This window comes from Eleutherodactylus coqui, chromosome 6, assembly GCF_035609145.1.
Source record: "Eleutherodactylus coqui strain aEleCoq1 chromosome 6, aEleCoq1.hap1, whole genome shotgun sequence".
NCBI lineage: Eukaryota > Metazoa > Chordata > Amphibia > Anura > Eleutherodactylidae > Eleutherodactylus > Eleutherodactylus coqui.
In genome coordinates this window covers 136,848,009-136,870,090 of record NC_089842.1, presented here as the reverse complement: position 1 = coordinate 136,870,090, position 22,082 = coordinate 136,848,009, and the positions used below count along the sequence as shown (strand labels likewise).

The following is a 22,082-nucleotide window of genomic DNA, read 5'->3' as shown; positions in this document are numbered from 1 at the left end:
GAAAAATTCCTTCCTGACTCCATAATGGCAGTCAGAATAATACCTGGATCAACATTGAGATCAACAACCCCGCTGGTCACCTAATGTCTATATCCTGTAATATCATAGCGCTCTAGAAAAGCATCAAGTCCCCTTTTAAACTCCTCTATGGATTTTGCCATCACCACATCCTCAGGCAGAGAGTTCCACAGTTTCACTGCTCTTACAGTAAAGAACCCCCTTCTATGTTGGTGATGAAACCTGCTTTCTTCTAGACATAGAGGATGCCCTCTTGTTACCTTCGCAGTCCTGGGTATAAACAGATCATGGGAGATATCCTTGTATTGTCCCCTCATGTATTTATACATAGTTATTTGATCACCCCTAAACCGTCTTTTTTCCAGGGTAAATAATCCCAATTTTGATAGCCTCTTTCGGTATTCCAGTCCCTTCATTCCATGTATTAGTTTAGTTGCCCTTTTTTGAACCCCCTCAAGCACTGCAACATCCTTCCTGAGCACCGGTGTCCAGAACTGTACACAGTATTCCATGTGAGGCCTGACAAGTGCCTTATATAGCGGAAGAATAATGTTCTCATCCCTCGCCCCTATACCTCTTTTAACCCCTTCCCTCCCTATGACATAAGGGTACGTCATGGGGGCGGGGTACTTTCCGCAAAATGACGTACCCTTACGTCATATGTCACAGCAGATCTTGCGCTATCCTGCAGTGGGAGCCGGCTGTCACTAATAGCCGGCGTCCTGCTGCAACAGCGGGGGGCATATGCGCCCACCCGCTGTTAACCCCTTCCCTGCCGCGATCTTGTAGATCGCGGCAGGGAAAGGGTTCACAGAGGGAGCGTGCTTCCTCTGTGACTTCAGCCAGCTCTTGCGATATAATTGCCTAAGAGAAGTCCTGCCATGCCTTATCGTAGCGATCTTCAGTCCTGCAGTGTAAGTCCCTCAGAGGGACACAGATTGTGTAAAAAGAAGAGAAAAATAAAGGGCAAAAAATAAAAATGTAATAAAAAATTTTAGCATAAAAAAGTAAAAAAAAAAAAAAAAAATCCCCCATATTTGGTATCGATATGTCCGTAACGACACGTACAATAAATTGAACATGCTTTTTATCCTGCAAGGCAAAAAGCGTTAAAAAAAAACGCTAGAAAACTGAAGCAAAATGCTAATTTTCAGCATTTTGCCTCCCAAAAAGCGCAATAAAAGTGATTTAAAAAAGTATGTAGCCCAAAATGGTACCAATAAAAACTACAGCTCATCTCGCAAAAAATAAGCCCTCATAGAGCTCCGTCCATGGAAAAATAAAAAAGTTATAGGACTTTGATTGCAGCGATTTAGAAAAAAAACAAAAATTTCCAAAAAAAAAAGGGTTTTTATTGTGGAAAAGGGGAAAAAACCTAAAAAAAAGGATTTTGGTATCGTTGTAACCGTACTGTCCCACAGAACAAAATTAACGCTTTAAAAAAAAAAAAATCTATGGCAGAATTTATGCGTTTTCTCTCCCTGCTATCATAGAAAAATAATAAAAGTTTTACAATATAGTCTATGTACCCAAAAATTGTACCAATAAAAACTACAGTTTGCCACGCAAAAAATTAGCCCTTATACGGCCGGGTGGACGGAAAAATAAAAAAAGTTATGGCTTTTGAAAAATGGAGATGAAAAAATACCAAAAATCGTTTGGTCCTAAACGCCAAAATAGGCCATGTCCTTAAGGGGTTAATGCACCCTAAGACTTTATATGCCTTTGCAGCATCTGACTGCGTACTGATATGCACAAGAAATAGATCGCAGCATGCTCTATTTCTCTGGGTACCATGCAGCATGAGCCCTATGCTTTTGTATGGGTGTGACTTTTTTTCTTGCGTGGCAAATGCTATGTTCAATGTATTGAACAAAAATGGATTTTTTACTTAGAGGTCCAGTGGGAGGTCCTTTCAGTGATTGACAGGTAACCACGTATTAATGTGTATACACAGATAGCTGTCAGTCACTGATAGGACCGCCCACTAGACCTCTAAGATCTGAATGAGCAGAGATCTAAATAAATTTTAAAAAATTTATAATGAATCCTTTCCCATAAAACTAAATATCAATCTTCTCAGCTCCTCCAGCTCTATATCATTATGCCTGCTGTTTAGACGACATGTTCCAGCTGACAGACTCCCTTTAAATTTTAAACACATGTATTATTATAATATCTGTGAAAGAGTTAAATCTGGAACGGATATGGCGGGTTTACATGTGGAATCGTGCTGTCTGATATATGGATCTGTCCACAATGACAGCAATGTCATATTGCAGTTTAAAGGTCAGATTGCAAAATTTTTAGTTTATTTTTTTCCGTAAACAAATACACATATGCTACAGAGAGTCCCCTGACTATATACTTAGAAAGTAACACTTATTCACATCATTGTAGTATACATTGAATGGCCACTTTACGAGAGACATCTATCTAGTACGGTAGCACATTAGACCTGCTTTGGCCTTCAGAACAACAACAATTCATTGTTGAATGGGTATTGAAATCGTTCTGCAGGAATATTGGCCCATGTGGACAGGAAGCTTCTTGCAATTGATGCACCTTAGCTGAAGGTACTGACATGTTCTCAACAGCTGACAGGAAGGGTTCATCGATTTATGCTGCTTGCTCCAAATTCTGACTCTCCCATCAGCATGGTGCATTAGAAATCTGCATTCATTTGACCTGGAGATGTTTTTCCGATGCTCAGTAATCCAATTCTTCCTCTCTTTTGAAGTCTTGTGTTTCTGTTTCTCATAGGGCTCTTTCACACTGGAGTATTTGTCATCAGTATTTTGTGAGCTAAAACCAGAAGTGAAACGTATAGAGAGAAAGTATAAGGCCTCTTTCACACTGGTGACAGTGATATCGCCACGATAAAATCGCAGCGATATTGCATCTGTGTTCTGTGCGACATTGCTGCATTTTCTCGCGGCGATGTTGTGATTTTGTGTCACTACAAAGTCAAGCGACTTTGTAGTGCTCTTTTGCCGGGGCTTGAAATACAAGCCTTACCCTGAAAATAAGCCTTAACAGGCGCTGTCTGCTCTGCTGCACTTCTCCTTTGCAGATCCCTGGCACTTGTGTGTAGTCTTCTGCCAATGCTTCCTGGGAATGGTGTTCAAAAACCCCACCCTCAGGAAGTGCTGGCTCTGATTGGTTCTCGAGCGCCGCGGCTCAGCCAATCACTGCAGCGCTTGATGAACCAATTACAGCCAACACCTTGAATTCATCAAACACGGCAGTGAGATTAGCTAAGCCACAGCGCTTAAGAACCAATCCCTGCAGCGCTCGATGTACCAATCACAGCCATCACCTTGAATTCATCAAACGCTGCAGTGATTGGCTGAGCTGCGGCACTCAAGAACCAATCACTGCCGCAATCGATGAACCAATCACAGCCATCACTTTGAATTCATCAAACGCTGCAGTGATTGGATGAGCCACGGCGCTCGAGAACCAATCACTGCAGCGCTCGAAGAACCAATCACAGCCATCACCTTGAATTCATCAAACGCTGCAGCGAGATTGGCTGAGCCGCGGCGCTTGAGAACCAATCAAAACCAGTGCTTCCTGGAGTCAGGATTTTTGAAACCCCTCACCAGGAAGCACTGGCAGAAGACTACAGACAAGTGCCAGAGCTGCAGAGGAGACGTGCAGCGGAGTGGACAGCGCCTGTTAGGTGATATATTGTTTTTTTCCCCTTTTCTTTTAATGTAGCCACGGGTTATTTTAGGCACAAACAGTTTTCATGTGATGCAACAGAAAGGAAGGCTTCATAGGGAAAAATGGGCTATAAAACATAGAAAATCACGGCAATGTTCAGCATGCCTTAATTTTTTTTTCTCGCAATGTCGCAGGCTACAAAACATCGCTAATGTAAAGGAACCCATTGGAAAGCATGGGCTTCACATACATGCGATTTGTAGCGCTGTTGCATCACGAGAGATTCGCACGATTTTGCCGACTGTGTGAAAGTGACCTAATGGAAAGATTTGCATTTCTTCCGTATTTTTGGCCCGCTACTGGTTTTGGCTCACAAAATACGCTCATGTGAAGGAGCCCTTAGACAGCAATGGTGCTGGAGCTGGTCGTCTGCTGTTATAGCCCATCTATGGAATAATGTGGATTCACACTGAAACTGATCCTCAGAAAACTTCCTCACTTGATTCTATGCTGCAATGTGGGGTCAAATATCTCATTTCTATACAAGGAATCTCCAATGATGAACGGGGAGGTCCCTCTAATAAAGGGACATATAGTGTGCATTATGTAGCTATGTGCTTACAAGCGGGCTGCAGACGGGGTGGAGGGAATTAATCCACTGATATATTCATGTCTTCCTCCCGTTGCATCGACCCCTGTTCTCCCTCCTCTCTAGCAGACTGGAGTTCTTCATGATCACTAAGCCAACAATTCAACTAACATTCCTAATAACCAATGACAGACAGAGCAGCTATCTGTGCGCAGCCTCTGGTCACTATGGAGACTGATACATCATGGACTTTCTGTTTCTCATGGTATTTTGACCACTTTCTCACCATCGATTTGTTTACTAGAATGCATTCAGGGGGTGGGGGGTTATGACTTGTCTCCCTTTACCTTTCCAGCAGGTACAGCTCTCCTGGCATTTGCTGCCTGCAGCTTCATCATGTATCCTTATGGGCTCATTCCCACGGCCATATGCATAAGACCCTGCGCGGATCACCCAGCACTTTACTGCCGTGGGAGACGGCTATCGCTGTGTAGGGCAGCGATTGTGCACTGCGCATGAGTGTACCTCACGAACGCTGTGAAGCGCAGTATGACTAGTTTTTGTTTTTTTTTAGTTCCCCACATGGACGCATTTGCAGGCGCACAATCTGCACGCCGAATGCACAGCAAATAAAACCCATTGAATAAAATGGGTTCCTTCACATGTTTGTTTTTTTGCCCGTGCGGAGAAAACAGGCGACATGCTTTATTTTGTTGCTTAATTGTGGACGGAAGCCTGAAATCGCGCAGTGGACTGAGCAATTTTGTGGACTTAAAGAAGAACACCTGGGCCTACCGAGCCAGCTGACTAGCTTACTAAATCGGCTGCTCTGCCTACTCTAACATGACTAGTGGTCCCTGCAGCGCAATAAAGTGCTGTAAAAAAGGACCGACACAGGCGTAATGGCCTGCGATTGTGTGCCCTGCATAGCGCATATACATCTCGTGATAGCTATCCTGTGTGCGCTTATGCCCATGTGAAGCCACCCTATGGGTTGTGTATGCAACATCGGACACATACACAGTGTATTGCGTTGAATATGTAACCCATAGAGAACGATAGGGCTGTACGGGCATAATACGCGGTGAAATAGAACATGCTGAATACTTTTTCACGCAATGTAAATATGTTAATGTGAATGGATCAATAAAAATCAATGTACTTTCACTGACTCCATTCGTAAGCACAACAGGTGATGAAATTATACTTGCAAGAATGAACCCTTGGGCCGGCTTCACACTGGTGAGAACAATATTGGGCTGTGATTCACACCCCAATATTGCCCTCGCAATGCATGTGGAACCCCTGGATGTTTTCATGTGAAAACAGCGTCGCATCACTGCGGGGAATCCCTTCATCCCCGGGGGGAATCCCTTCACAGGGCTGAAGGAATCCCCCGTTGCAGCTGTCACAGCCACGACAGGGATCGTGATGTTCTTCTATTGTTTTCAATTGGGTAGGCGGGGGCTGCTGCTACTGATCCCATTGAAAACGATGGACAATATCGCAAAAAAAGAAAGAACATGCTTCGATTTTTTTTCACGCAGCATCTCAGTAGTGAACACATTGCAAATGAGAGTTAAATAATTGAGAATAATTTGTTTCATAATCATGCGTTTTCACTCACTCTGGTATTGCGCGAAAATCGTGCGATTTTCACACGTGCCACTTTGATGTATCTTTTTATGTAGTTTTTCAAGTCAAAACCAGGAGCAATTTCAACATACAACATGCTCTAGGTCTCGTGTTTTTCTGGTATTTACCCATAGGCTTCACTATAGGACTTCAAAAACACCAGGAAAACACATGTACAGGTAACACTATATAACAACACGTCATAAAAACCATGTGTCACATTAAAAAATAAATCTGGCAATTTAAAACACACAGTACAAAAAATACAGTGTGAAGGAGCCCATTTTATGATATAGCTCAGATAAAGCAATTAGATTTAGATATCCTCAGAACGTAATCAATCCATCCAGGTCTGCGGAGGCTGAGGGAATGTATAAATTATTTGCATGATGGACGAATAAAAGCAGCAGCTCTGTCTATAGGAGGTGTATAATACTAGGTCAGTCTTCAAAGATAATTCCTGCTATTCAGAATACAATACCATATTACACAGTGGTAGATGAGTTGTTCTAACCTGATCCATACACAAATGTGCCTATGCATATTATGCAGGTATGCTTCTGTTTAGGCAGTGATATAGCTGGGAGGGCAGGTGGGGCATGTGCCCCGGATGCATTGAGGAGAGGGGACACTAGATCAGCCAACAGTCAAAGGAGGCAATCAGCTGATTGCTGCAGGAAAGCAGAAGATGAGGTACCTTTAGGGCTAAAGGACCTTTGAGGCACTGCAGTGCGTGCAGCGTGGATTTGTTCTGAATGCAATCCTGAAATCCAGGTGCAAAATAAAAAATGAACGTGTTACTTATTAATGTGGATTCAGTGTCAGAAAATTTCACGTCAATTTTTTTCCTATTGACTATGCTAAATCCACATGTAGATCTGCGGCTTTAAGTTTTCAAACATCTGTGGCAACCATGCGGTTCTTTGATGTGTATTTTTATTTTAATCCCCACCATCTCCCCCACCGTGAATAGCCTAAGAGAGCCAGTGATATGGCGGACTTAGAGTAGGGCCATAGAGCAGCAGAATCACAATGCAGACAAGAACTATGCGAAGATGCATTTTGACGCGGTTTCAATTTGATTGTTAAACGTAAACCGCAAAACTGAACAGGTGATAACCAATTTATAAACTGTGCCAACATGCAGTTCAGATAATCAGATGTCACGTAGCAGAGTGGCGTCACTAACCTGATGTTCCCGGGCTCAACACCATACCTTTGGTCAAGGGAGCTGTTCCAGTTATACAGAGTGCAGGATTGACTTCTGATACTGAGATTTCATGAAATAACTTGGAACTTTACTGTAACTTGTTACGCCCATTCAGGTTACAACAGTGCATTGTAGCATAACATGACGTATTACAACACAGCAGTAGACGGATAATCATTTGGTTACTGTGTCTTTAGAGGTCACTACCTTAGCAGAGTTACTGAAGATACAGCCTATAATCCTTTTAGGGGATGTCTTCTATGGGGTTGGTAACAGGACTGTCTTTGCTAACAGTTATTGATTCAATTCTTTACATGCACAGTTCAATTTAGATTAACCTCTGCTGTGGGGCTCCACTGAAATTGCATTACAATATTCAGTTTTTACTCACAACTCAGTTCCGTCACGTGGTACCTGGAAGGATGCATGGGGGGATGATTCATCAGCATGGTAGCTGACTAGCACTGTTTCCACCAGAGTTTAGAGAACAGCATACTCATAGGGGTCCTTGTTCACTCTATCCTCTCTGGCTATAGCCTCAGCTCTGCCCCTTTTCCTCAGAGCTCGTGACACAGCAACTCCACAGCATGGACTGGCACAAAAATCAGCATTGCACAAATGGCAGGGTGGGTGAAGACTTCAGGGACTTTTTCTCATGGCTTTTTGCTGAGCTTACAGGCTGCATTTCTTCTCTCTTAGACCCCTTTCACACAGGCTACAAAATCTTGCTACAAAGTCATTGCTACAAAACACATGTATGTGAAGCCCATGGCTTCCAATGGGTTCTTTCACATGAGCAATGTTTTGTAGCCTGAAGGAACCCATTGGAAACCATGAGCTTCACATACATGCTTTTTGTAGCAAGATTTTGTAGCCTGTGTGAAAAAGGCCTCACTCTACATCCCAAAAACTAAACTCTGACTGTCTGTCTCCTTCCACATTCCCGAGGATCCCCTGCAAAACTGATACAATTCGGTTTTGCCAAAACTGATGCACTCTGCAAAATTTTTCTGAGGTTCTGCTTGATGATGAAAATCACATCTCATCTATATACTTTAACTAGAGATGAGCGAGCACAGAAATGCGTTATTCGAGTCGAGCTTTTCGTAAAATTCGGAGACCTACTCGAGTAGCGAACCCCATTGACTATAATGGGAGACTCAAGCATTTTTGTATTCTCTCTCTCTCTCTCCCCTCCTGCCTCGCAGACAAAAAATTTGCCAATGACGCGCGCTGCATCGCAGCAGGGAGGGGCCAAAACAGACAAGTCACAGCAGGGAGGAGCCAAAAACTTGGGCGGGGTCAAACACGGCTTGATGCTTGTTCAAGTAACGAGCACCATCGAGTACGCTAATACTCGAACGAACATCAAGCTCGGCAGAGTATGTTCGCTCAACTCTAACATTAAACCTTATATCTCTGTATAGTCTGAGCTTATGCAAGGTTCTGCAGGTTTTAGACAGTGCAATGCAAAGTACAAACAATATACATTATTATGCATGTGGAAAATATGCTTTATGCAACCACATGACAACTTTGTACTGGGGTGTAACAAGAACTTTGGTTCTGGAACACTGCAACAGTGTGGGGTATTACCCTCAGATGTCCAGATCCGAACTCCACAAAGTAGGAACAAAATACATTTTTAAAAAGTTAAGTTACATTAATTCATTAATTAGTCAGGAGTCGTGGGTGCCAAACTGTATCTTTGTCCCGGGTACAGGAAAACCTAGCTACATCTGTGTTTAGAACTCAAATCTGGGTGGCAATGTCTGTATAGGCTGTAATAATGACTATGGAAATTGTTACAGAGTGGTTGGAGCCCCACCAATTTGAAAGTTTTCCCTTATCCTGTGGTTGGAGATGACTTTCTATCATGGCACAACCCAGGGGCCTAACTAAAGGCTCAGGAGCCCTGATGCAAAAGATGAGCTGGGCCCCCCCCTCTATCTGTATCTGTACCTGTAACCATACCTAAACCATGCTGTTAACCCCTTTAGCTTTAACCTAATGTTAAACACGGCTACTGGGAGATTTCTCTGCATTTCATAGAGGTGTTCACCCCTATTCTTCAAGAGTTAGCAAGTAAAGATGAGCGAACACCAAAATGTTCGGGTTCGCGTTATTCGAAACGAACTTCCCGCGATGTTCGGGTGTTCGTTTCGAATAACGAACCCCATTGAAGTCAATGGGCGACCGGAACATTTTTGTATTTCGCCGATGCTCGCTAAGGTTTTCATGTGTGAAAATCTTGGCAATTCAAGAAAATGATGGGAACGACACAGCAAGTTCTCCTCTGCCACAGCTGTAACAGCTGTGGCAGAGAAGAACGATGTTAGCCCATTGAATTCAATGGAGCCGTCAATACAGCCGACTCCACTGAATGCAATGGGCTGCCGGCGATCGCGGGATGAATTGTCGGAAAGGGGTTAAATATATAAGCCCTTTCCTGCAATTCATCCAGAAATGTGTAAAAATAAAAAATATATATATACTCACCTGGTGCCCGCAGACGGAGTTCAGCGCGGCAGGCTGCAGTTCTCCTGAACTGCTCTGAACAGCTGTGAGTAGTATTCAGCAGCCGGGGCTCTCCTGCCCCTGAGCCAATCAGAGGCAGCCCTCACTCACCCGTTCATGAATTCATGAATGGGTGTGAGTGAGGGCTGGCCTCTGATTGGTCAGGCTGTGACCAATCAGAGGCATCGTATTCAGCAGGCGGGGATTTTAAATCCCCGGCTGCTGAATACTACTCACAGCTGTTCAGAGCAGTTCAGGAGAACTGCAGCCTGCCGCGCTGAACTCCGTCTGCGGGCACCAGGTGAGTATATATATATTTTTTATTTTTACACATTTCTGGATGAATTGCAGGAAAGGGCTTATATATTTAACCCCTTTCCGACAATTCATCCCGCGATCGCTGGCAGCCCATTGCATTCAGTGGAGTCGGCTGTATTGCCGGTTCCATTGAATTCAATGGGCAAACATCGTTCTTCTCTGTCACAGCTGTTACAGCTGTGGCAGAGAAGAAGGATTTGTCTTCTATATGTTCTCAATGGGGTTGGCGCTGCTGCCGCCGGCCCCATTGAGCGCATATAGAAAAGATTTCTCAGGGAAGAAAGTTAAAGTAACCCGAACATCCGAACATCGTGTGGTGTTCGTTACGAATAACGAACATCCCGAACACCCTAATATTCGCCCGAGCATCAAGCTCGGACGAGTATGTTCGCTCATCTCTATTAGCAAGTACAACGTGTGGATTTAGTAACGAGAACATTTTGCTCTCAGGGCAACCCAGAAGAACCTTTACTTGATAGAATACCTTACCTTTCTTAGCATGTATTTAGAGTGTTCTATGTTGCAGTTTTCAAATTGCTTTTCCTGAAATTTTTACATATTTGTAGCAAATCTGTTGTGGATTTTAGAAGATGGTGCAGTTTTGCCTCAATTCTAAAAATTTCAGGGTAAAAAAAAGACAAAAAGGACTAATAAATATACCCTCAGCACTAACGATAGAGCTCTTGCACAGAGTAGTAGTACATCTGAAGGCCTTCAGATGTACTACTACTCTGTGTAGCACCCAGTAAGGCTTCCTACACCCGGCCAAGCACGAAATCAAGACGTGAAACTCATCCCAATATCACACTTGTGAATGTGCGCTGTACCCGCAGATGAGAAAAATCTGCGTTATGCCAAAACGCCTGCCATCACTTCAGCACAATTGTGATCCTCCATTTTTCAATGAGAAACCTTGCATCACACTCGCGCGCACATTACACGTCTTGCGATGTGTTTTAAAGCCACATTGAAAACAATTGTTGATGCGTTCCGAGGTGATTTTTTTGCGGCATCGCGTCACGAGTCAGTAGTGGGATGAAGTAGAGAAACATACGCGATTCACCATTGAATGAACACTTTTTTGTATTTATTCTAATGTTGAAATGCATTGTCCAATAAAGGTTTCTCTATGTCAACCCGCTACCAGCTTCATCTGTTCAGCACACCTTGGTTCTTCTTTGTTCCGTCTTTCCTCACAATTATGTATAATAGCACTTTAAGGGCAGTTTCAGATTTACATGAGCACCCTATTACGGTATACAAAAAACAGACCAAATTCGGAGCTAAAATACACTTGTCTGGAAGCAGCCTAAGGCCGCCTTCACACTTGTGATAAAATCGTGCGATGTGAGAGTGAGTGAAAACGCAGAATTATGAATCTAATGATTTTCAATGGTTTCATTCCCATATGCGATGTTTTCACTCATGCGATATGGAATAAAAAAAACATTGCAGCATGTCCTATCTTTCTGCGTTTTGCGATTAACTTTCTTTTTGGGATTTCCGTGCTAAGCGTTTTTAACATTAGAGACTCTCATTGACTTTTGCGCGATAAAATCGCGTGCGACAGTGATGCGAGATTATTCTCAGAAAAAGCATCGCTGATGCTCAAAAATCATGGGAACTAAGACTTGATTTTATCACTGCAAAATCGTGATTGGCAGCGTGAAGGAGCCCTAATGCCAGCCAACAGCAAGCAAACGAGAATACTTCTGCAAACACTACTAGCTTGCCATCAAAGGACGACTTCAGACGAGCATATGTGCAATTATGCCCGGCTCAGCGCGACGTATTTGCCCAGTGAACTAGTACATAGTGCTGTACGTTTCTGCGCACTCAAGGACAGTTCATATGCACGTGACACAACCTCGCTCTGATGTAAAAGGCTCTTTAGCCTAATGAGATCCAAATGTGTTCTAGCCTTTACGGAATTGTGCAGCGTATTGTGCATTTGCGCACCTCCCATAGACTTTTATGGGCCCTTTGGTGCGCAAATAAGCAGAAAGATAGAGCAGGTCCTATTTTTTTTGTGTGCAGCCAAAATGTGCGCAAAAAAATCGGTTATGAGAACGAACCCATTGGCCTCAATAGGCTCTTTCCTCTGTGTATTGTGCGGCAAAAATACGTCCATCTGAAGCCGCCCAAAAATATGAAATTGGCAAATACGCCGCACTTGTGTATTGTGCTTGTGTATACTTTGCAACGTCCAGGAAACAGTTAAATGACAGATCCAACTCTGCTACATTCTTACCAAAAATATCGTAAGCCTTTCCTAATGATTCAAAGATTGTATTAGATTCCTTTCCCACTGCACACATTGATTGCCATTCCGAAAGTTTTTAATTAGTCAAATAATAGGAATTGTCATTCTGTCTATGACTTATTTATGACACAAGCAGCTATGCATGTTCCTCTAGGAGAAACCCCCCTGGTTTGCACCTAGTAGACAGAGAAAAGTCTTCCTTCTTGAAGGATGCATTGAAGAACTGCCCTCTCTATCTCTGAGGCTCCTCCAGATAGCATCACTTCTGCACAGACACACACTCACATCCATTCTTGCAGTGCGAGCGGTGACGACTGCCCTCCACTTACAGCGAGTGTCTTCAGCGAGAGGCTCACAGCCACAGCTGACTGCAGCTCTCTCCTCTGCCATCCTTCATTCCCACAGGCACCTATTAAAGAGCTGCTTCTGGTTTTCTCTCTGCCAGGTGTTCAGGTTTTATTTCCTCGCTGTGTCCTCTGGCATTGGGTGAATCTGGAAATCTCACAGATAGCCGCAGCACTAAAGACCTGGACAAGATGGCTCAGGTGTGCACAGGCTCCGACGTGGAGCAGCCTTTTGTAAAACCATTGTTTTGTAGGAAGGGAGCTCTCAGGCAGAAACTAGTGCATGAGGTCAAGAGTCACAAGTTCACGGCCAGGTTCTTCAAGCAGCCAACCTTCTGCAGTCACTGTACCGATTTCATATGGTAAGTTTCCTATATGCAACTTTTTGTATTTGCATGCATCATGTTCTCGTAGCATATATTGCATCTCTGTGCAAGAATACATCATCCCTCACTTACTGTCTCTCATGTCATGCTAGGTTCTTAGACAGATATGGCTTGAAATTCTATATATTCGAAGAACATGTTGACTTACAAAAAGCACACAGGTGCTGTACTCTAGGAAGGTTGTCACTCGCCACCGATAAGACAACGACCCATGCTACATGGCTTGTAAACTATTCATGCACTTGTTAAAGAGTTTTGGTAATACCATAAACCGGATATTAATCGAATCACACATATGTCTATTCGTGATGCTGCATCTACAGTGTGGTGATGCATAGACAGCACTTAAGCTGACCATGGATGGAACAGTGTGAGGTCTAATCAATAATGATACCAATAATCATTGCATCTACGGAACAGACCAATCAAATAGAATCCGTTAAAATATTTTTAATTGTTAGGAAAATGTATTTGCCGTTATTTTCTATTTTACTGATCATTATGATGTAAGGACGAACCAAACACAGTGTCCAAGCCTCGGTCAATGTGTGCAATTTTTGCAGATATTTTAGATGTTACTACCTGTAAAAGCAGGCAGACTAAAAGAAGCGTTGGAAAACCGCATCGATTCACAGCAAAATTGTAGATTGTTGTGAGTTTTGGTCATTATGTGTGGTTTTGCCCGTTTGATAATCAACCGGATGAGTTGCGAATGATCATTTACTGTGCAAACTGCTCTTGACAATTCATCAGTATAATGAATTGGGATTCTTAATTTGAAGCAATATATTAAAATACTGGATTGGGATTCTATGGAAACCAATGTATGATGTTGATGGAGAACCTCACAGGCTGTGTATAGGAATTCCACTGGCAGTTCCCTTTCACATTGCAGCATAACCGTCACATTATGATATAAACAAGGATGAAACCTACTGCATGAAGTGCTTAGCAACCATATGCTACTGGGAAAATGCTATTTACAGAGTCCTGAGATCCTGTCTCTAGCTCTGCATCTATGCCAGATAGTACCTGACTTGATTGGGTTCAAACAGGTTTATATCTGCATTAAAATGACAATTAAAACTCTTTTATTGCCTGCAAATTGCCATTTTATTGCTGTTGCTTCAAAGGGGATGATTGTTCGGGACTAGAAAAAAAGGGTCTGCTGTTTTTACAAAAACAGCACCATGTCTGTCCACAGTATCGCAGTATTCACTTAAGTACGGCAACAGGTTAAAACGGAAATAACCATTTCAGTAGGCAACTACAAGATCAGCTTAGATCTCCTTGCTGGAATCCTTCAAGAAATGAGTAGAATTCTACAGAGTAATTGCTACATTTAACGACAATGAAGCAGCTGATACGTTGTAGTTGATCAAATGTCTGATGAAGACGAACTGAGTTTTCATATGTAGCAGTGTTGAGCTTTTCCATACCGAAAGACAAACTTGTTCTGCATCACACAATTGAGAGACCATTGTGAATGTGGTTAGCAGGTAAATGCTAAGCATTAATAAGGTAAAATAAGTTCTGCTACATCTTTTAACGAAACACAGGCTAAATACTGAAACCGCCGGGTGATATTTGTAGTTCTTAAAGGAAAACAAAATCCAAGACAATGGAGAAATGCCATTGATTGTGATTTATTGAGCATTAGAATTAAGTTTGCCATTTCTTTCCCTGATCCCCAAGTCTGATGAGGTCGGTTTGCTGCCCATGAAATGTCTGCATGACATAACTAGGCAGCCTTATACATCGAGGCATTTTCCATTATTGATTTGCTCAAGGTTGGAACTCCCCACTGGAGCTTTCGACTTGTGAATGTTCAGCCGTATCGCTCAGTGGTGTTCCATTGTGGATAAACAATACATGTCTATGCATTTCATGGCTTCAAAGGAAGCAAAAGGAGGGTGGCATTTACGATATAATGAAAGGCTTAGAAATATTAATTAAGACTTGGCTGTGTGCAGGTTATACAATGTTGTGTTTACAAGTGTGTCTCCGGTAAATTTGATCAATACATTCATTAGCTTATAGCAATTCCTTGATGTTCTAGAGGGGACATCCATTTGAATGGTTGTATAGTTGCATCATTAATGAACCTGATGGTGGTCCTTGCATAATGGACTTGTACTTTAAGGTGAAGCTTCTTATTGAATTCACTGTAATGGTTATGGAATTTGGATTATGAGTAACTGGCATGTATCATCTCAAGCACTTCCTTTACAACCAGGTGTTGATAAGCTATCAGAGTTGAGTGGAAATCATATTCGCCAGCCCTATGGCAGCCTGGATTCAGTGAATTGAGATCTTGAAATGAGCAGTTCATGCAAAGAACTCTAGAAATGTGCTCTGATTAAGGAGTCCTGCAAGGAATAGTCATGACAAACTGATAGGGGATTCGATGAAGTGTTAATTACAAATGTTAAATACTTATATAAAGTCTAACTATGGTTTCAGGTGACTTTTCAGATTAAGCAATTGTGTGTACGCTATACACGAGGAATACCACTATTTCTAGCCATTATATGACTTACACCCTGCATTTTTCACCACGTTACCCCTCTACAGGCTCTACTTCCTTATGTTTTTTCTAGTTTTTCTGGTGGCTATAGACCAGCTGCTATGATGGCTCCCATATACTGCAGAGATGAAGAAAAGATCATAGCACACCATCAGAAGCAGCAGTATGGAGGACATTGTACAGCAATATGTAGTAATATAGCTGTGAATCCTACACTGGAGTGACATAGTAAATCATTTGCTAGTCAGTATAGTATCTCTCTGTTTCTGTCTCTGTCTTCTTCCAGTAGCTCCTCCTTCTTTCCTCCCTTGTCCATAGACTTCTTTGGGCTTTAGATGTAATCTGATCCCCCAGTGAGCTGTTAACCTTTTTCATTGATGGCAGATTGATTTGAGCAGTGAATTGTGAGAGGTCGGTGCAGGAAGCCAGGGGAAGGGGTTTAGGCCTGATAAGGGGAGGCATTTTCCCTAAAAAGATATTTTACAAAGTACCTTATCTTCACCTGTAGTATTGTTTTAAAAATTTAAATGATAGTTGCTTTTTAACTCTTTCTACATGAAATGAATCTACAGTATATAAAATAGTGATCCATGGCTTGTATTATAGCCCACAGCTACAGCCATTTAGTGAAATAGCAGAAAAAAAGGGCAAAATAATTTGCACTTTTTTAAACAATAGTAGGTTAAAGGGGTTGTCCAATGAAATAGTATTGATGACCTATCATCAGGATAGGTCATCAAGAGTTGTTCGGCTGGGGTCTGTCGTTCAGGTCCCCGACTGATCAGCTGAGCGGGCGCATGTCAACAGTGCCGCAATACCTCAGAGGTCGGAGTAGAAGCCTCCGTGCTGACCTATGTGTAGTGGCTGGCGCTTGTAACTGCAGGCATGGCTCCTATTGAAAGCAATGAGAGCTATACCTGCAGTAACAGATGCCAGCCACTACTTGGGAGGTAGCACAGAGACTTCCGCTCCAAATACAGAAGTCACAGCAGGAGCCTCCGCGCCGACTTCCATATAGTGGCCGGTGCTTGTAACTGCAGGCATGGCTCCCATTGAAACCAATCAGAGCCATGTCTACATGTACAAGCGCTGGCCACTACATGGGAGGTCGGCAAGGAGACTTCCTCTCCAAATACACAGAGGTTGAAGCGGAAGCGTCGGCGCCAACCTCTGTATAGTGGCTGGTGCTTGTAACTGCAGGCACGACTTGTAACTGAGAGGCTGTAACTGTGTTATAGCGGCGCTGACAACATACACCCGCTCAGCTGAGTGGTCAGGGTCCCGAGCGGCGGACCATAGCCGATCAATTACTGATGACCTATCCTGATGATAGGTCTTCAATGGTATTTTACTGGAAAACCCCTTAAAGAATGCTCGCATTTAAGAACTGTGCTAGGATAGGCACAACGCTATTGAACGGCATGTAGAAGAAGAGTGCAGTTCGTATCATCTTTTCTCCGCTTCAGAAATCAGAGACTGAAACTCCAAACAAAAAGGGTTGAAGGCACAAACTTCTAAAGGGAGCACAGTAGACAACCTTGAAATTATATTAATGGAAAAATCCCACAAATACAATACTTTTCAAGGAACCACTGACCCTTTTAAGTAAAAGCAATATCAATACAGCATGCAGTCTCTTTTATGTCAGAAAAAGGCCGCCGGTGCCCCAAAATACATTGTATTTGTTACATTTTTAAACAAATTTAATTTCAAACAAATGCACTGTGGATCTTTCAGAAGTAAGCTTGAAAATATCCCTGGACAACAACATTACCTACAGATCCTTTTGTCTTATAATGGGTGTCCATATCTATCTATCTATCTATCTATCTATCTATCTATCTATCTATCTATCTATCTATCTATCTATCTATCTATCTATCTATCTATCTATCTATCTATCTATCTAATCTTGGCTATCTATCTATCTATCTATCTTGGTTATCTATCTGTCTATCTTGGCTATCTATTTATCTTTCTATCTTGGCTGGCTATCTATCTATCTTGGCTATCTTTCTATCTATCTATCTAATCTTGGCTATCTATCTATCTATCTATCTATCTATCTTGGTTATCTATCTGTCTATCTTGGCTATCTATTTATCTTTCTATCTTGGCTGGCTATCTATCTATCTTGGCTATCTTTCTATCTATCTATCTATCTATCTATCTATCTATCTATCTATCTAATCTTGGCTATCTATCTATCTTGGCGGCTATCTATCTATCTATCTTGGCTATCTATCTTGGCTATCTTTCTATCTCTCTATCTATCTATCTATCTATCTATCTAATCTTGGCTATCTATCTATCTATCTTGGCTATCTATCTATCTATTTTAGCTATCTATCTATCTGTCTGTCTGTCTATCTATCTATCTGAGCTGGCTATCTATCTATCTATCATCTATCTATCTGTTATCTATCTTCGCTGGCTATCTATCTATCTAAGCTGGCTATCTATCTATCTATCTTGGCTATCTATCTGTCTATCTTGGCTATCTATTTATCTTTCTATCTTGGCTAGCTATCTATCTATCTTGGCTATCTTTCTATCTATCTATCTAATCTTGGCTATCTATCTATCTATCTTGGCTATCTATCGATCTATCTATCTTGGCTATCTTTCTATCTATCTATCTATCTATCTTGGCTGGCTATCTATCTATCTTGGCTATCTATCTATCTATCTTGGCTGGCTATCTATCTCTATCTATCTATCTAAGCTGGCTATCTATCTATCTATCTTGGCTATCTACCTGTCTATCTTGGCTATCTATTTATCTTTCTATCTTGGCTGGCTATCTATCTATCTTGGCTATCTTTCTATCTATCTATCTATCTATCTAATCTTGGCTATCTATCTATCTTGGCGGCTATCTATCTATCTATCTTGGCTATCTATCTTGGCTATCTTTCTATCTATCTATCTATCTATCTAATCTTGGCTATCTATCTATCTTGGCTGGCTATCTATCTATCTTGGCTATCTATCTATCTTAGCTGGCTATCTATCTGTCTGTCTGTCTATCTATCTATCTGAGCTGGCTATCTATCTATCTATCTATCTATCTATTATCTATCTTCGCTGGCTATCTATCTATCTAAGCTGGCTATCTATCTAGGCTATCTATCTGTCTATCTTGGCTGGTTATCTATCTATCTTGGCTATCTTTTTATCTATCTATCTATTTATCTATCTATCTATCTAATCTTGGCTATCTATCTATCTATCTTGGCGGCTATCTATCTATCTATCTATCTTGGCTATCTATCTTGGCTATCTAGCTATCTATCTTGGCTATCTATCTATCTAATCTTGGCTATCTATCTATCTTGGCTGGCTATCTATCTATCTTGGCTATCTATCTATCGATCTTAGCTGGCTATCTATCTGTCTGTCTGTCTATCTATCTATCTGAGCTGGATATCTATCTATCTATCTATCTATCTATCTATTATCTATCTTCGCTGGCTATCTATCTATCTAAGCTGGCTATCTATCTATCTATCTATCTATCTATCTATTCTGGCTATCTATCTATCTTGGCTATCTATCTATCTATCTTGGCTATCTATCTATCTATCTATGCTGGCTATCTATCTATATATCTATCTATCTTGGCTATCTATCCATCCATCCATCTATCTATCTATCTATCTATCTATCTATCTATCTATCTATCTGTCTATTTATCTATCTTAGCTGGGTATCTATCCTGGCTATTATGCTGCTGCTTTCTCCCTGACTGCCTAGGTGTGAAGGTCTACCCAAAAGAAACAGAAATCTACTTCAGGCGAGCGGGTTGTTACTAGTTCAGGCAGCTGCACGTTGTTCATGTGATTCAGCCATCACAAAATAGGCGAAAAACTGAACAACTTGTTGAAAAAAAAAATCACTGGAGCCGAACACATCCTTCCCCAACACCGTTGACTGTCACACCGCCTCTGAAGGGTTCCGCAGACATTCACCTAGCAACAGAAGCCTATACTATTAACACCCCACCCGCCAAAGGAAGATTCCTGCTTCTTTTGGGTACCCCCTGCTTGTCTGTCTGCCCTGAAAGTGCTAACCATATTTAACTGTAAAGTCAGCGAAGCCTTGATGCTCATGGTGATATATGGGGAGTTTTATATAATCTCTTGCCTTCTGTTTCTGAAGTTAATGAAGCATAGGAATGCAGCTTATCAGAGATTACAATTACTGGAAAGCCATTTTTCTATTCCCTTGTTGATGTTCAAAGATTCTGTAATGTAGTGAGACTAATCCTAGGCAGCGCTGAACGTATCTCCTCAGAATGGGCTCTTGTTACGGAAGCACGAAATTTGTTTTCACTTACACAAGACATGAAAGGATGGGGTTTCCAGGGGTATCTCTCCAGCTGTTTCACTGCGTCTACTGTTATTCTCAATGTAATGATACGTGAGCTCAAGCACTGTGCACATTATATGCAGTAGACCTTATGGATTGTCTGCTTATGATGATCTATACAATGACCTAAAGCCATCTACACACATTAAATGAATATTAGCAGATACTGTCATCGTTAAATTGATGCATCGATATTCTAACCTTGATGAATGGTTGACAGATAGCCTTAGGGGTGTAAATTAGTAGGCTGCCTCATTTCCCGAAGAAATGTTAGTTATAGGCTTAGTGACCCCCTATTATTACAGCTCTTCTTCTTACAGACATGAGTTTAGTGTTTTTAAAAAGGATTTACTTTTCATTAATTGTAGAGGTTTATGTACGGATTAACTATCATTATTTTAATAGATTTGAATAACAGATTGGCACCTTATTAGGCATATAATTGGAACGCTGTGATCAGTTTTTCACCATTGTCAAGATTTCTACTTCCAACATTTCTGTTTCTATTCTGATGCTGACAGCCTGTTATAAAAGTTGCCCCTTGTAACGTGCCATTCATCTGACTCAGTTGGACATAATAAGAGAAAGTTCATACTTAGGCAAATCCAATGCAAATATCAATGACAGATATCTGAAGCTGGCACTTGGATTTGTGCCGCAATTGTGACACTGGATCCGTATAAGGATTAGCCCCATTGGTATGCACTTGATTTGCATTCAGAAAGTAAGCGAATGTAATGAAGATTTCGGCATGGAAGTTGTTATCAAATTCTGAATGTGTGAACATAGCATAAGGATCCTTTTACGCAAGTCTAGGAGTCTCCTAAATAATCACGCGAAGAACTGATTACAGGTAATTGTTCCATGTACACACAGGACACAACAGAGCAAGTGAGTGAGAGTCATTCACTTGTCACTCTGTTTTTAACTGAACTAAAAACCAAGTAACTATCAGCCCTTTTAAACAGGCAGTGGTTTATCTATGAATGACTGCCTGTTTACTGTGAATAGAGATGGGTGGTTGAAAGTGATCTCCAGCGCACTCTACTTCTATTCAGTAAGCAATAATCATTTGGATGGCTGTGTATAAAGTACTCTAACGGCTTGTTCACAATGTCTACAAAATCAAGGAGGAGTTAGCTGCCCCACAAAATCATGACTAAGGGTGACTACCCACTACAGTTTTTTTTCACTGCGAAATTTGCAGCATTTTTTTTTTCTGCAGGGGTCTATGGGACTTGTAATGTTAAAATCGCGATCGCGCAAAATCGCGATTTCACAGTAAATTTGTGCGAAAATCGCATTAATGGACATTTTCCTGCTATCAAGTTCCGAGCTTAATTAGTAGTGAAATTGCACATTCACACAATTGGGAGCTGCATATTGCTGAAAAAAAGCGCTGCTACTGCGGGAGGAGAAGGAGATAAAGGAAAGACCCGCAGGGCCTCCCTTCATTGCTTCATTGCTGGGGACTCCCTTCATCTCAGCGGAAAAGGAGGGGTTCCTCTACAGGGGAGCTGGAGGGTTATACCTGCTGTGGGATGGAGGGATTCCAATGCAGGGGAGAATGAGGAATTCCCCTATAGCAGGGAGATCCTCCTTCTACTCTGCAAGGAAATCCCTCTCCTCTCCCTGCTGTGGGGAAATCCTCCTTCTCCTCTGCAGGAGAATACCTCTCTCCCTGCTGCGGGGAAATCCTCCTTCTCCTCTGCAGGAGAATCCCTCTCTCCCTGCTGCGGAGAAATCCTCCTCCTTCTCTGTAGGAGAATTCCTCTCTCCCTGCTGCGGGGAAATCCTTTCATCTTCCTGTGCTGGCTCTCTCCCATAGGAGTCTATGGGGGCCTCTGCGATTTTCTACCAAAAGATAGGTCAAGACCTATTTTTTTGACGCAGCAGGAAATTGCAATTGCTGAATCCCGCTACTGATGTACTATCTTTATTGTTGCTATTTTTCCATTCACTGACTGTAAACAGAGATTTTAGTGATGAATTTGAATGCAATGTTAATTATAAAGTTGTATAACCTTTTCTTAAAGTGGTTATCCCATGAAATGAAGTTATCTCTATCCATTATCTTATTGAACAACTCTAACTTGTGGAACCAGCACATTTATAAGAATTGAATTCCGAAGGTCCTCAAATGAATGGAGTGGTGGTTACACATACATACTGCCGTTCCATTTATTTCAATGAGACTGCCATAGATAGCTGAGTTCAAAGTCTGTGTAGTAGCAT

General features: G+C 41.8%; 1 protein-coding gene across 1 annotated transcript in view; it reads left to right on the top strand.

Moving 5' to 3' along the window:
- The first annotated feature begins 12,755 nt into the window (after positions 1–12,755).
- The window catches only part of PRKCG (protein kinase C gamma), a 394,858-nt gene continuing 385,531 nt past the window's right edge, over positions 12,756–22,082 (top strand). The window contains exon 1 of the mRNA XM_066607722.1: positions 12,756–12,925. Within this exon, the coding sequence (XP_066463819.1) occupies positions 12,756–12,925 (170 nt within the window). The remainder of the gene's footprint in view (positions 12,926–22,082) is intronic.